Source organism: Populus trichocarpa, chromosome 10 (assembly GCF_000002775.5).
Source record: "Populus trichocarpa isolate Nisqually-1 chromosome 10, P.trichocarpa_v4.1, whole genome shotgun sequence".
NCBI lineage: Eukaryota > Viridiplantae > Streptophyta > Magnoliopsida > Malpighiales > Salicaceae > Populus > Populus trichocarpa.
Window position 1 is genome coordinate 7,954,757 of NC_037294.2, and position 15,741 is coordinate 7,970,497.

The 15,741-nt window shown below is 31.6% G+C and overlaps 2 protein-coding genes across 6 annotated transcripts; both read right to left on the reverse strand.

Annotated features, from left to right (window-relative positions):
* Positions 1-1,391: 1,391 nt before the first annotated feature.
* Positions 1,392-2,469, reverse strand: LOC7477085 (probable E3 ubiquitin-protein ligase XERICO). The gene has a single exon (XM_002314558.4). It carries the CDS (start codon positions 1,882-1,884, stop codon positions 1,483-1,485), a length of 402 nt encoding a protein of 133 aa, XP_002314594.1. The 5' UTR covers positions 1,885-2,469; the 3' UTR covers positions 1,392-1,482.
* A 5,672-nt stretch (positions 2,470-8,141) lies between these two features.
* LOC7477084 (uncharacterized) lies at positions 8,142-14,062 on the reverse strand. 5 transcript variants are annotated; one of them, XM_024609514.2, is made up of 15 exons: positions 13,941-14,062; positions 12,824-12,944; positions 12,544-12,655; positions 12,237-12,386; positions 11,229-11,333; positions 10,378-10,461; positions 10,180-10,295; positions 9,924-10,025; positions 9,723-9,836; positions 9,475-9,531; positions 9,293-9,359; positions 9,126-9,179; positions 8,944-9,018; positions 8,800-8,835; positions 8,142-8,515 (listed from the first exon to the last, which is right to left on the reverse strand). In XM_024609514.2, the coding sequence occupies exons 2-15, from the start codon at positions 12,841-12,843 to the stop codon at positions 8,402-8,404; spliced, it is 1,206 nt and encodes a 401-aa protein (XP_024465282.1). In that variant the 5' UTR covers positions 12,844-12,944; positions 13,941-14,062; the 3' UTR covers positions 8,142-8,401. The 5 variants fall into 5 exon arrangements, with proteins under 5 accessions (XP_024465282.1, XP_024465284.1, XP_024465281.1 ...); XM_024609516.2 differs by having other exon boundaries at positions 12,921-12,944; positions 13,941-14,024; XM_024609513.2 differs by having other exon boundaries at positions 12,921-12,944; positions 13,624-14,018.
* Between the last annotated feature and the right edge of the window lie 1,679 nt (positions 14,063-15,741).

A 15,741-nucleotide genomic window follows, 5' to 3' on the forward strand; every position in this document is an offset into this window, starting at 1 on the left:
AAATTTTTCGCATTTGTTTCCTCACTTTCTATATTCTTTAGCACGCACCGAGGTTGGCCGAACATAATTATTATTATGCTCGACTTGTCATTTCAAAAATCTATGGCGAGGCATCGGATTCGATCTTATCATCATTTAAGAATAAAACTGGGCTATAAATCTGCCTAAAACCGATACTGGTGATGTAAAAACTCAAGATATAATACCATCAAGATGGTATTCACAAACTCTCCAGAACGTGCAAAGCAGAATCATGCCAAGCACCCTAGAAATAACTGGGAGACCACGAATGGGCACGGCCGAGTTGTAGAGCATGAGAGAGCCCCTGAAGCACGCGTTAAGGCTGGTGAGTTTGATGAAAATGTCGACGATGAAGCCGAGGAGTTCATCAAGCTAGAGCATAAGAAGTTTGAATTGTGCAGGAGGATGTCAAACAAAGCTGGGTGAATTTGAAAGACACAAGGGCTTCCACACCACTTTAAATTTCCTGTCATGTATTTCTATTCCGGTCCTTGATTATATATGCAGCTGAATAATTTTATATGTTGCTAGTCCATGCTGCGGTACGCATACATAATTGAGAATGATATTCATATCATATGTTGTATTAATTAGTGATCAATAATGGTGATTTCTTAAATATGATTCCCTCCTCTCATTTTCGGTCCTCTCTTGTTTTCCTCTCTGATTTTTAAATACGAATTCGGCCCAGCTGAATTTAGAAGCTTGGAAAAAAATCTAAAATATATAATAAATATTCTTAAATATAATTTTCATTGCTGCATCATTGGATGAGTTCTATCATAAATTGTTTAAAAAAAAATAGTTAGCAATTAATAGATTTTTTAAAAAAAAATTAAAAATACAAAATATATTTTCACATTTTTGAACTATAGCATAAAAGATATGTATAAAATGCAGAGTCGGTTTAAGCAAAGAGTTAGTTGATAACAGCCCAAAACCTTTACTATGAAAATAAATAAAATATATTTATCAATTATATTTTATAAAATAAAAATTATTCATTAAAGATTTCAAGTATAAAATTGAAAATTGTTAAGATCCCATTTATTAGATATATATAAAAAATAAAAAATATATATTTCTTAAATATTTTAAAAATCACAAGATATTCATTTACCTTAAGCTAGAAGAAATGTTTCAAACCCCTTAATTTTTTCTATACTCCTAGCTATTTTTTTGTGTGCTTGTAGCCTTAAACACAACTTAGCTTACGCATAATATAAAAGCAAGATCATAACAACCTTCTCTCTAATTTTGCAAAAAAACAGTTACATTTTTTATTAAAAAAAAAACATAAAGTGAACACAATTAAGATTCCTCCAAAATTCTCAGCACTCGTGAACTAAGACGACGACGACAGCAAAAAAAAAAAAAAAAAGACATAAAAGTGAACAGTACCATTAATATTCCTCAAAAATCCTCAACACTCATGACCCAAGACAAAATTTATGAATCTAATTAAAGGTTAGATCGACAAAGAGGGCAGGTAGCATGGATGTTATCAAACCACTTGTCTAAACAACCTCTGTGGAAGAAATGCTTGCAAGAAAGCTCACTCACCTCCTCTTCAGCTTCAAACCCACAAAGGCACACACAACATTCCATGGCACTATTCCTAGCACCGCCATCATTCTGGTTCAAAGACTTGAACTGGGTTATTGATATTCTTCTCTCTCTCGCATTTTCTCGACGATACTCGTCTGGTTCTTCCTCATAATCTGGCGGAGTCCAATTTGCACCCACCACTAATTGCAGCACTGACCTCACCATGCTCTTAAGCAGAGCAACTGATAAGACTGTGTTCATTACCAGCACAGGCAGCACTCCTTCAGCTGCACCAGGGAAACTTGAGAGCCCCATATATATATATATATATATATATATATGCAGCTCTCTCCTAATGTTTCAATAGCCCACCAAGGCAGAAGAAAAGCACGCGTCTTGTAAATTCTGGCAGGAGGACGGAGCAAGGAATATCTGCGCAAGCAAATTAGTCACCTACACATTCCGAGCTCGAATTATAAACTCAGTCGTCCTTGAATTAGGTTGATCCCCGATATAAATGCAGAGGCCCCGAAACCACCAGTATGTAACCCAGGTTCATTGGCCTCACCATGACGAGCTACACGTGGCGACACGTGTAGGGCTTCTGGAAGTGGAGTTTGATGAGTGATTGTTTCAAGGATAAATTAAACATGTAGTCCCTCAAGTTTCATTGTTTGGTCACACAAGCACCTATACTAAAAACACAATTGGGAAACCGAAACTTTATACTTTCAATATCACGCGTGTCCCTCCGTCCGGATCCATTGGTAAAAGGCACAGGATAATGCCACGTGTACATAAAGATTGAAAACAAATAACAAAATTAAGTTTACAATAATTTGAATAAAAATAAGTAGTAAAGATAATTTATTTTTAGATTAGAAGGTAAATAAAACTAAAAAAATCCAATTCTTATGGAAATATGACAATCTATTTTTAAATAGATAATCGTTTCTAAAAATAACACCTTATGATTTTTATCAAATAAAATTAACAGTTAAATTTTAATAGAAGCTGCAATTTTCAATTTCACAAGAATAAAAATAATTATTTTTTTAAATTAAGTAAAAATTCCAATAATTTAATTTCCTTTATTAATTAAAATTTTAAAAAATTAATTTTTTTTCACATAATGATCCATGAGAAAACACAAAGCCAATGACAAACAAAATTAACACAAGAACAACAATGACTACAGTAGAGGCATAGTAAACAAACCAATAATTAAAAAAGGGTTTGTGATGTGTATCATAGATGTTTTAATGAAAATTATATTTAAGAACTCATATAAAAAGACATCTCTAAATTTATTAATTTACTTTTAAATTATCATTTTTGTAGAGTGATTTAAATAATTGATTAAATATATATATATATATATGAATGTTTTTGTAAGGGATAACTTTGACCAGAATGTGAAACTTGAGGGACCACAAAGATTGTGATTTAAATTTTAAACCAGCATGAGGCACGCAAAGAGAGAATGGGGGCACGTGTCTTTGAGCTTTTGTGTAGGCCAATGAGGTTGTGCCTGATGGCAAGTTTAGAGACCTCTCAGTTAAGTGGAAGTTTCTTGATTCCTGGGATTGGTGTGATGTCTCGGTCCCACCTTATAATGAGTTGGACTGGGACCCGCCTTTGATGTCTGTAATTCAATCCTCTTAAGTCTTACCATGCGATGCGTTTTGTTGAGCAAAGCTGAGGATGAGAGGTACGATTACGATTATCTCTGCAAACCTTGTCAAAGAACATATAGCAAGTTTATAAATCAGTTTGCTGCGAGCCCTAAACAATTTTTAGATTTTGTTTGGTTAGCGTTTTAGAATGTTTATGTTTGACAATACGGTGCTTAATGTTTTTTAATAAAAAATATATGAAATGATATATTTTTAGATTTTTTTTATTTTTATATTAGCATATAAAAAAATAAAAATTAAAAACATCAATTTAATAATTTTAGGGTAAAAAACAATTTCAAAAACAAATACAACCATAAAACAAACACTTTCTAAAATTATAAAGGATAAATATGTTGTAAATAATAAAAGACTATTTCATAATGTTTTTATTCCACATTGAAAAAACATAATTTACTTCGTGTGAATATAAAGTATGTATAAAGCTTTCTATCTCACATTGAAAGAATAAGACTTTCATTTAGTATTTATATAGTGAACTTTGATATGAGATATTTACCAACAAGAAAATGATAGTGGCTTCGCGCGCATAAGGTTGAGTCGAGCAAGCGGAAAACCTCTGATTGCCCTCCCTATGTTAGAGGCAATGCCTATACTTTTTAAACTTTTTGTCTCCAACAATACTTTGTTTTTGGCCCTTAAACTGAAACCACAATTTTAAAACAATTGGAATTAATTTTCTAATAGTCACAAAATCCTAACAGTTCTTTTTTTAAAAAACTTTTTTCAACAATTACAACTTTTTAATTTTCTAATATCTTTTTTTTTACAACTCTTTAATTCTCTAATTTATTTCTTGCCTAGTTATTTCATGCTAACAGCCTATATATACCATGCACTCTTATAATCAAAGTGTGCCGAAAATCATTTTATTTTTTTGTGTTTGTAAAACTTGCTGGTATTTTCTTTCGCTCTTGATCTAGATATTTTTGTGACCCTCATATTAGAGAAGAAACTTGTTGAATCCGGTATGATAGCCTTGTGTTGAGGAAATATCCTTAGGAGTCCTAAGTTAGGACAGTGTTTGTACACGCCTCAAGTTTTATTTTGTTTCTATTCTTCATCGTATTTTGTTTACAACAATCTTAAGGATATTTTAGTAACATGGACAAAAATATTGATGCCGATAACATTGTTGTCCTCAACACTAATATTGTTAAGAACTCTACTGTTACCATCTCTCATGTCGTCAACTTTGTTGTTGTTGCTGTCACTCTGTTATTAGCTAAGTCATTCCCTAGTATTTCAAAGATTGAGTTAGAAGGTAGCAAAAAAGGATTTTTTGTGTCCTTGACATGCATGAAGTTGCTTATGTTCTTATCGATCCTAAAACTAGTGATAATGCCGAACCATGGACACATGAGAGCAAGGTTTGTAGACACTTCATTTTAAGCACTATCTCCCATGAGTAATTTGTATGTATTACAACTACAAGGAAACGAATGATATATGACACTATCTCACATGAGTTATTTGATGAAACTTATATTGAAGAAGTGAGAAGGAGTAAGAAACAAAGAAAATAATTCATTTGAAAATAATTTTTTCACATACCTAGTAGATAAGGATTTAAAGACATAATCTGAAGCTATCTCTTCTTCTGATCCTTTGTTTTGGAAAGAAACAAATAAAGTTAAGATTGATTTGCTTTTACAAAATCAAAAGTGAGATATTGTTGATTTTTCCCCATGTGCTAAACCTATTGGTTGCATGTGGATTTTTAAAAGAAAATATTTTCCTAATGGTTCTATAGATAAATACAAAGCAAGATTAGTTGCAAAAGATTTTACTCAAAAATAAAATATGGATTATTTTGATATCTTTTCACCTGCAACTAGAATTTCTTTAACTAGAGTTTTAATTGATTTAGCTTCAATTTATAACCTTTTTATACATCAAATGAATGTTAAAATGACTTTTCTAAATGGTAATTTAGGAGAAGAGATATATATTTTACGACCTAAAGGTTGTTTAGTTCCTAGATAAAAGAATAAAATTTGTAAGTTGAAAAGGTCTCTAAGGCTTAAAGCAAGCTCCAAAATAGTATTATGAGAAATTTGATCAAGTTGTTTTAAGTGATGGTTTTTCTTTAGTTAGAGTGGATAAATGTTTGTATACTAAGTCTATTGATAATAAATATATGATCATTATTTTATATGTACATAATATGTTTGTTTTTTGTACTAGTATGAATGTCATGTATAACACTAAACATTTCTTAACCTCTAAATTTGATATGAAAGATATGGGTAAAGCTAGTATAATATTGGATATTAAGATTATAAGAAGAGACAATGGTATAATGTTAACACAAGAACATTATGTAGAGAAACTTATCAAGAAGTTTGGTCACTTTTATGTGACACCCATGAGTACTTCTTATGATGTTAACACTCAATTAAAGAAAAATAAAGGTGAAGTTATTGCTCAGCTTGAGTATGCTCAGATTATTAGGAGTCAATGCATACAATGTGTGTAGATATAAACAAAATCTCAATCATAAGCATTGGGCGGCGATAGTCCAACTAATAAAATATTTGAAAGGTATCATGGACTATGGTATTCTATATAGTGGATTTCTCACTGTATTAGAAAGATATAACAATGCTAACTGAATTTCATATTCAAATGAGATTACTAGTAGTTATATATTTATTCTTGATGGTGGTGCAGTGTCTTGGAAATCATCCAAGCAAAGTTTAATCGCTTGATTTACCATTGAGTCATAATTTATAGCTTTAGAATCAGCAGGAAATTAAGTTGATTGGTTGAGGAATTTTTTAACTGAAATTCCATTGAGAGTAAAACCAACACATTCTATATCAATGTATTGTGATTGCCAAGTGACAATAACCAAAGAATAAATCTTTCAATGGTAAAAATCAAAATATTTGATTACGACACGATGTTATAAAGCAGTTGCTAAACGATGAAATTATTTCAATTGATTATGTGAAGTTAGAAATGAATTTGGTCGATCCTTTTACTAAACCACTTGGTATAGAGATGATATAGAAACATCGAGAGGAATAAGACTTATGTTAATTAAGAAATCAAAATAATGGTAGCTCAACTTATATGATTATAGATCCTATGAATTAGGTTGATATGAGTGAAAACAAAGTCATTCGTGATTCAATAGCATTATAAAACAAGTCTTTTCCTATGATATGAGAATACTGCTAGTCTATAATTAAAGAGATGATGAACTAAAAAAGCTCTTAATAAATTCCACATTCCTTATGGATAGTTTTTAAATTGTAGTGAATACTTAATGGAATCATCTATATGAGTGTGGAGTGGGGCTGCTCCTATGAGATACTAACAAATCTCTAGAGCACTCATGAATAACCAAGTGCGTGCATGGCCTATTAGCATAAAACCGAGTTAAACAACAAGAAATTATAGGAGGTATAATGTGATTGGTGAGATACCTAACTTACAATAAGAATTTTTGGTTTATAGAAGTTAAAAACTTCACCAATAATTCTATAAGTTAAATCTCACTTTTTATGATCTGGTTTATAGTTCAAAAGACACCAGTTTGGATGCATTACACTCAATGGATAGAAATTCAACAAGCATATTCTTATTCCAAAAAAATATTTTGAATATATTGGGGATTGTTGTAAAAATAAAGTTTGAGAGATTAAGTTACTTTCTCCTTGTGAACAAAGAGTGTATATATTAATGGGCTTCTAATTCCACATTGAAAAAATAAGACCTTCTTTTTAATGTTTATAAAGTGAACTTTGATGTAGGCTAGTAACCAACAAGGATAAGGTGGTAGGCTCGCGTATATAAAGTTAGGTCGTGTAAGAGAAAACATTTTATTGACCCCGCGCGCGCGAGACAACACCTATACTTTCTGAACCTTTTGTCTTTAGTAATAATTTATTTTTAGCCCTTAAAATGACACTACAATTTTTTAAACTCTTGGAATTAATTTTCTAATAACTATATGTTTCATAAAAGCTTTTTAACATTTCTAATAGCTACTTTTTGAAAAACTGTTGTAACATCAACTAGTTACAAAATAACACCTTAATTCTACCATTTGTTTTCTAATTAGTTGTTGCAAACTTTAATTCTCCTATTTATTTTCTTCTGTGTTGTATTGGGCTCCAAGCTTATATATACACCTAAACTTTTCGAGACAATTAACAAAATATCACCTGACTTAGAACAGTTAAACTTGCAGGATTTTATTTTTTTTGTCATTTTCCTTCTTGTTTCTGCATCCCTCCTTTCAACGAAGAACCTGTTTAATCCTAGGGGTAGCCTTGTGTACAACAAAAAGGACCAAAAGATATTCCTAGGAGTCATTAAAAATTAATGGTGAACTTACTTCTCACGAGATCATTTTTGCATCTAGTGAAGAGAACAATTACAACCTGCCTTTTTGTAAGACAGTCAGTGAGCCTGAAACTTTTTATTGTTATCAAACCTAGAATGCTAAAAAAATGGGTATTTTTCCTATATAATATAGTTCAAGAAATATTTTGGTAAATTGGTTAAAAATAACTTTGTTGAAAAATAACATAGTTTAGTTGTTAAAAGTCATGGTCAATAATTTCAACATTTTTAATAGATACACTAAAGCTTATTTAAACAATACAAGTAAGTCACTCCAGTTGATGATATTTAATATCATTAAATTCATTTTGTTAAGAGTTTTTTTAATAATACCGAGAATATCATCATAAAAATTTTTACGGTTCAACCCATGCTAGTTTCCCAAAAAAAAAAAAACACGCTAACCTTTTTGAAAAAGACAAGCATGTCAAATAATGGATGTGCACAGAAAGACGCGTTTTGTTACAGGGCGAGCCAGTTTTTTTTTTGAAACTGGCTAGCTCCTGGAAATGTGAAAAATTTATCTTGGTGCAGGACTAGATGTCTAATTTATTCAAAGCAAAGGTCCTACACATTGATTGACACCAAAAAGGCCCTAGACCTAGACGGAGAAGAAAATTTAGGGGGGGAAAAGGAATCCCCTGCACAATACAAGTGTTTTAAAATGTATTTAAATTCTACAGATTTAAATAACTGTGATTCGCTAATAAATAACTGTCATACAATGATAAATTGTACAGATTTATATCAAACCTAATCAGTGTAGTCGTTATGAGCTTCTAGTGACCATTAGAATTGGGAGGATCAAGCCCCGCTGTCCTAAAATATGTCCTTTCTGCGCTGGCCAGCCGGTTCTGAAACATAGTCCACTCCTTCCTGCACCTCTCCTTTACCTGGCACCAGCAGAGAAAGTTATCATATTTGATAAACAGACCAGTTTGCTGTGGTTTTGACGAGCAAATCTGAATTTCTCTAAGTGAATTTGTTAGTCTGGAAAACAGACACTAAGAGAGACGAAAAGGTGAAAGATATTCTTGTACTTTTGTACGGTCACTCAACGGCAGAATATTGAGCATTTGGATGGTTATAAATTATAATAGCAAGCGACACTGGACGATGAAATGCAAACAAAATGAAATGAAAAGGAATACTGATGATGATAGAAATATTTGCCTACCCCTTGCCACGGTTTCTTCCCATTTTGTGACTCGCCCTGGAGAAGCAATCAAGCGATGATAAGTATTTCATTCCAGCATGTATTTGGAGTTTATACTAGGGTTAAAACAGAGGAAATTCATTGAGGCTGGTCATATCCATTTACCTGGTTCCCAAGAGAGGGAATAGTTTGATGAACAATCCACTGAGAATCTACAACTCCTATCTTCTCATGGGCAGGCTGTTTTTTTAAAGAGAAATTTAATTAAAGAGTTTCATGTTGATGTCACCAATAAGAATTCAAAATAAAGAACAAATAAATGAGGAGGCTGGAAGTAGGTCGGCTACCTCTATACATTTTCTAAGAGCAAAATCAAGACCCCAACCATGGACCAAGTCATTCTGCAAATTCCATAATGCAATCAAACTCTAGTGCCATATACTAAGGGAGAAAGAGTTAAGGAATGGATTCTTAAAAGTGATAAAGTGAGAAACTGTAGCACAGCAATCCATACCTGAATCATATGCCACACACAGCGCCAAGCATCTCGTGAAAACACTGGAGCCATGATTTCAACAAACCTGGGTCCAGAAGAGGATAATCTCTTTAAGCCTTTTTACAAAATAGTCAAATAAAAACTAAAGAGCCAGGGCATAAAACAACAATAACAAAATCAATAGTTAAAGAAGCCCATACGCTGCACAAGGTGGTAGATGTGGGTCAGTGCACCAGCCTGGTTTCTCATCTGTTATCCTGATATAAATTCAGGCAAAGGGATAAAACCATTAGTTCATAAATAAATCATAATTCCATATCTGTTTTCTATAAAAAAAAAAATATGTTAATCAACTAATAATCATTCCTTAAAAAAAATATATGAGCATTTCATCATTCTTTTTCCTTTTCTTTTATAACTTTCAGGGGCAGTATTCCATCATTCTTACTTGTGAACTTCACTATCACCTCTTCTCTTTGTCATCTGCCATGTTAACCCTTTGTTAGGTTCCAGGCCAGGCTGTGAAATCTCCAAGCCATGCTTCTTCACTAGTTTTATATATCTAAAAGTGTACAAGAAAGCGTGGCAAAGCTTTTAGTCTAGTGAGCTGGCATAAGCATAAAAGAACTATTTTATATCTAACACTTACTCTTCTGCATTGAAATGCTCTACTCCCAGGTCTTCATCCCAGATAAATATGTAGTCATACGGTGCCACAATATCAGGATGTAAAAACCTCTTAGCATACCACCTAGAAAAAAATTCAAAGCTTAAACTTATGAGCATTAGTCAAATAAAGACTGAGGCCATGAGTTAAAAGGGATTTTTTCCCTTTGTGATAGTCAATGGGGGACTTTAATTTGTGAGCTTACATTTTTAAATAGAAATCAGCAATAGCTACTCACCATTTAGTCTGTTTCCGGGCACTCACATGAATGGCACTCTTCGACCACTCAAATTCATCCCATTCAGAAACTCGCCCGTCATAATGGAATAGAAGGATAGTAAAGTTCTCTGAAAACTGTGAGAGAGACAAAGTTATTCACATGCTCATACAAGATCACCATGAGCTCATAAACATGCACACACCACACAGGACTGACCTTTTTAACACATGCATCAATATTCTTTCTCTGATCGTAGCCAACAGTGAAGGTTACAAGATATCTTGGTGCCCTGGTCAAATCCTGCAAATGCAACTTGATCAAATATCTCAAAATTGCAATTAAAGACTACTACACCACCACTACTGTTATTTGAGGATGTTTAGCCTGTTATTATAATTAAACAACGGAGGATATTGTTTCATGAAAAGAATAAAATCAACAAAAGTAAACAGCAGGGAATCTAATCATCAACAATATCATTTAATGGATTCTAGAGCATAACATTGGCTTTGTGGGCAAAAAATAAGAAAGGAAAAGAAGGGAGACAATACTCTTGCCCCTCCTAAGTTTTCTTTAGAATAACGGTATGTGTGATAATAGTCAGCTAGTTGCTTCAATTCAATGTTATGTATCCACTTGAATGAAGATTTCATAAGTTGCTATTCTAAATTCTAAAATATAACTTGGCCTCGGCATATTTTAATTCCTTTTTTCCATTGAAAGTGTCTTAGGCAAAGGATCTAGAGATAGCTCTTCATAGCAATCACCCCCTTTCATTTCTCTTTCTTTTTTTTATGGGTCATAGTACCATTGTAGCTCTATTAAATGCAACATTTTCCAGGTAACTCCCTTATCTTAACAATAAAATCAGTATGTACTATTTTACAAGTGAACTAAGATTGTCATCATCAAACTTAATCACAACTGTTGCATCATTCAAAACCAAAAGAGCAGTCTGTACATTCCGCAGCTAGGCCAAACGAGTATGCACTAGAAAATTGCATGTAGCATATGAGGGAGCTAAAGGTTGAATATCACATAAAAAAAAGTGGTTGTAGAATGCTCACCTCTTTGGGATCACCCCACAATCTTCGTAAATAGTAGTCTGACTCAGCAACAACAAATCCTGGTGGTAGTCTTTCTGCACCACGGGGATTTGAAGGGACCCAAATCTGTGTATAGTACAAGCGTAACAATGAAAATTTAGAATGAGCACATATATTACTTTAGTTTTTCCATATATGAGAACACTCTTATTCAAGTTATGCAAACATCATCTGACAACAAAAATTATATTTCGTAAGTGAATTTGCATCTAACGGATCTAAAATAGTATACAACAGTTGTACCTATGTTGCTCAAACTTGGATAGAGTCAGATACAAGTCCATGTTCACATGCGTCAGTTCATTTTTTTTTTTTTTTCTGAGTTCTTGCTTCTAATTAAGAGATCATATTGAACACTTAAGTATCCATGTTTGTTTGAGGAGTTCAATATTCATTCAACGGAAGTAATACAGCTCATACTATTAAGAGTTTTGTGATAATATATTGTTCACACTGCAAAAGAGAATCATAATGAATATACCCAAGATATGGTTACCACAAGGAATGTGCTCTTTAAAAACCATGATATGGGCGCCTGTATGTAGCCACATCATTTATCTTAAAAGCACATAACCTGTGTTGCTCCAGCACAGGTACGGATGTCAGAAACTTAATTACAAACCCAATTAGACAACACAAATACATTTTTATTTTAACATTTTCCCATATATTTGAAGGATTGCAACTAAGCATCCATGTCCATTCATGTCCAGAATGAGAATAAAAGCCGGGCCAACAAAGTACAAAACAGTGCAACATGTTTTGTTTGGAGCTAGGTGATAGTTCAATGACTCAATGCTAGTTAAAACTTAAAACAAAGTTAGAGCTAATTCCTGATGTGATCCCAGATGCACAGTTTTTATTTTTATTTTCAAAATTTTGATTCAACTACATCCTCCATCTTGTACCGAAAGCATCATGCAGGGGATCTCTGTATAATGATGTTAAGATTCCAGAAAGGAGGCATACCTTGGATTTATCTTTTGAATTTGGTGCTTGCATTGAGCTACTATTGTTGCCCTTCATAGAAGACCAAGGGCTCAAAACGGTTTTAGATCCTGGTTTGTTCTCGCTGTATGCCAAATCAATGACAGGAAAGAAGCCCGATGACTTATTTGACTGCCAAAATTCAGAGACCACATAAATGTTATATAAACTAAACTAAAAGAAAGCATATAAACTAGATAATATAGTCATCCATATAATACGAAAAAAAGAGAACACAAACAAAAGAAAAGAAAGAAAAAATCACACAAGCACTTTAAAAATTGTATACCTTAGTCAATGACAAGGTCGGAAAAGATACTCCTATCAAAAAGCCAAAAACTACTCCAAAAAATGTAGTTAAGAGTATCCTCATGGTCTCATTTGGTTTTCTACTACCAGCACTGCAACACAACATATGCAAATATTTCATTGGTAAGGTTGTCATCAAATCTAAACCTAAGAAAAATTTGTCCAAAGAAGAGACAATAAAACACTATATATATATATATATATATATATATATATATATATATATATATATATATATATGAACCAGCAGAAGTCTGAACCTGAGTGCAAGGATTCCCATTGTGTTTACAACTCCAGATCAAATTAATGACTAGAAATACGAATCTAAATGTATCAAGGGAGAGAGTGTCTGCTTACAAGGAGGTCAAAGGAACGCCAAACCTGATATGAATAGAACAACAAAAAAGAAAAATCAGTCTTGAAGATTTTAAATTTGTTATTCCTAAATAATGCAAAACTAACCACAGCATTAATTATGATTATTTTAAATACCAGCAGATGGTAATCCTGCCCTAAAGTGACAACGGAAAAGAAAAGGGAAACAAAAATCGCCAGGAAACAGAGCTAAAGAGCGCCTCGAAACTTCTCCTTCCCAAACCACATCTCAAGTCAATCCATACTTGTTGAATTTACCATACACACCAACTAGCCATGAAAACGCTTGAAAATCAAATCAAATAAACAAAAGCATGTGCTCCCTGCCTACGATTTGGTTACCTCCCTCAGCTTAGTACCTCCATTATCAAGTAATCCCCGTGCCTATTTTGACTAACAACTCCTAAACCTTACCCTTTTCTTTCCTAAAAAACAGCTGTGGCTGCTTAGATTCGAGGATAGAGAAGGAAACGACCAGAAACATAAACCAGACCTTGAAGTTAGCTGCTGTTTAAGAGTTCAATAGAACATCAATCACTGCAACATGATATTATTAATGAAAAGAAAAATTAAGTAGTGAATCCTTGCTCGATCAAAGCTAAATACGTAGTTTACTTCATTAAACTTGAATGAAAGCCGAAGCATTAAAAAATAATTAAAATTGTGCAAGAGAGGAGAAACGCACATGAAAAGTAAGATAGGCGGAGAGAGAGATAGATCGGGCGAAACAGAAAGCGTAGAAGAAATCACGAGTTCTTCTCAGAACTGAAACGAAGAAAACTCGTGATCGCCTCCCTACTCCTCCCTAAATATATATAAATATAAAACGCAGAGGAGAAGAGAGAGATGAGATTGATTTGTGTTTGTTTTGGTCGCGTTTTACAGGTGAAGCAGTAGCTAAGAAGCAACAAGATCGTGGAAGAGGGATTGGTATGGATAGAAAAGAAACAAGGAGAGACTGGGTGATAGAAGAAGCGTAGATTTCAATAAATCTAATCTTACTTTGCCTTCTCCTCCTTATTTTTTCTTCTTGTAGCTGCCTGTCCATGCTATGCTACTTCTCCAAAGCTAATTTGTTTTGGATTTCAGTTAAATTAAATTAAATTAATTCCTTTATATATATATATATATATGAATAGACTCCTTTTTGGTCAAATGATGATAACCCTTTGTTGATGACGTTGTTTCTTAGGAGGTTTGGAATTGAGATATTAATTATTATTTTAAAATATATATATATATATATATATATATATTTAAATAATAATTTTTTATTTTTAATATAAACATACTAATCTGAAAATTAAAAAAAATTATTTTTAAATAAAAAAAACATTTTAAAACGCAATTCCAAGTGATTTTTTAATAATTTCTTTAGGTTTTATTTGAGATTTTTTAAGGAAAAAAAATATTGATGATGATTAAATTATAAGTCTGATTTTTTTCTGTAATAGATCATATGATATATGATATTTTCTATAATAAAGTTTTTTTTTCATATTGCAAAGGAGAAAAATAAATAAATTTATCAAAATTTTATCATTGTCTTTATTTCTCAATTTCTCCTCCATACTCCCCACAAACTCTCTCCATTTTTATAATATTAATTATGATAATCCAAAGAAAATCTATACCCAACACAAACTTTGCACGTCCTGTTGTTAATACAAATAAATGAAACTGTATGTTAAATATCTATTGTTAACAATATTTATTATTATCTTATTCATGGTTTGTTGAAAAAAAATAGTTGAAAGAAATAATATAAATAGAAAGTTATTTGCCTAAGCATAATCACAATAAATAATAAATAATTATATTTTTTATTCATTAACAAAATATTTTTTACATCCTAAAGCTATATATTAAATAATATATAGAGTGAGGGTGTAACTCTTCATCTTTCGATCTTGTATTATCTTATTAATATAAATAATATTAATATAGATGGGGTTCGCACTAATCATGGGTTACCTAATCTACTTTTTCCCTTAGCTGTTTCTAAAATAAATCAATATAAGTAAATTTCTAATTAAATACATTTGAGTGGTCAAAGATTATTAATGGAAAAAGGAATTTAAAAAAAAAATTACACCTATTAAAGAATCATTTCTTAAAATCTCAAAGATCGGTCAATAATTACAATACAAAGTTATCCATCCAAGTCAATAATAATAGTAATACATTACAACATTATAATAATCATTGATTAAAAGAATATATGAAAGCGTGATTGCGATTACTTTTTAAAATATTTTTTACTCAAAAATATATTAAAATAATATTTTTTATTTTTTAAAAATTATTTTTGATATCAGCGCATCAAAACGATTTAAAAATACCTAAAAAATATTATTTTCAAATTAAAAAAACAAAAAAAAAATTGAAAATTAAGAAAACATGATTTACATCATATTCTCAAACACTTCCTAAATCATTTTATTTTTCACGACAAGATTAATTATATTAAAAAAAAACAAGTTAAAGTTAAGTAAATAGGTAAGTAGGTTTGGGATAATTATTTTATATTAATAATTTTAGACGAAGAATTGTAAAAAAAAAAGAGTATTTCAGATGAAATCAGTATAATAAACATTTTAGATCTCACTAGATTATCAAATTTTAATAATACTTCAAATGAAAAGGTAAATTTTGGAGTAGAAATAATAATTTATAAAATGAAAGTAGCATTATTAGAAATTAATCACAAAAAACGAGTTTCAAACGATGAAATACCTGGCTATAATAAATAAATAAATAAATAATCCCATCCTATGTTGAAAAGTTGCGTTACTCGTGATCG

What these genes read in the sequence shown, in the direction of transcription:
- LOC7477085 (XM_002314558.4), bottom strand. Translation starts at nt 1,884, where the DNA reads ATGGGGCTCTCAAGTTTCCCTGGTGCAGCTGAAGGAGTGCTGCCTGTG.
- LOC7477084 (XM_024609513.2), bottom strand. An exon ending in TGTGGGGTGATCCCAAAGAG is followed by an intron (nt 10,462 to 11,228) that starts GTGAGCATTCTA and finishes TTGCATTTGCAG; the next exon opens with GATTTGACCAGGGCACCAAG. An exon ending in GGTGATAGTGAAGTTCACAA is followed by an intron (nt 9,532 to 9,722) that starts GTAAGAATGATG and finishes AATTTATATCAG; the next exon opens with GATAACAGATGAGAAACCAG.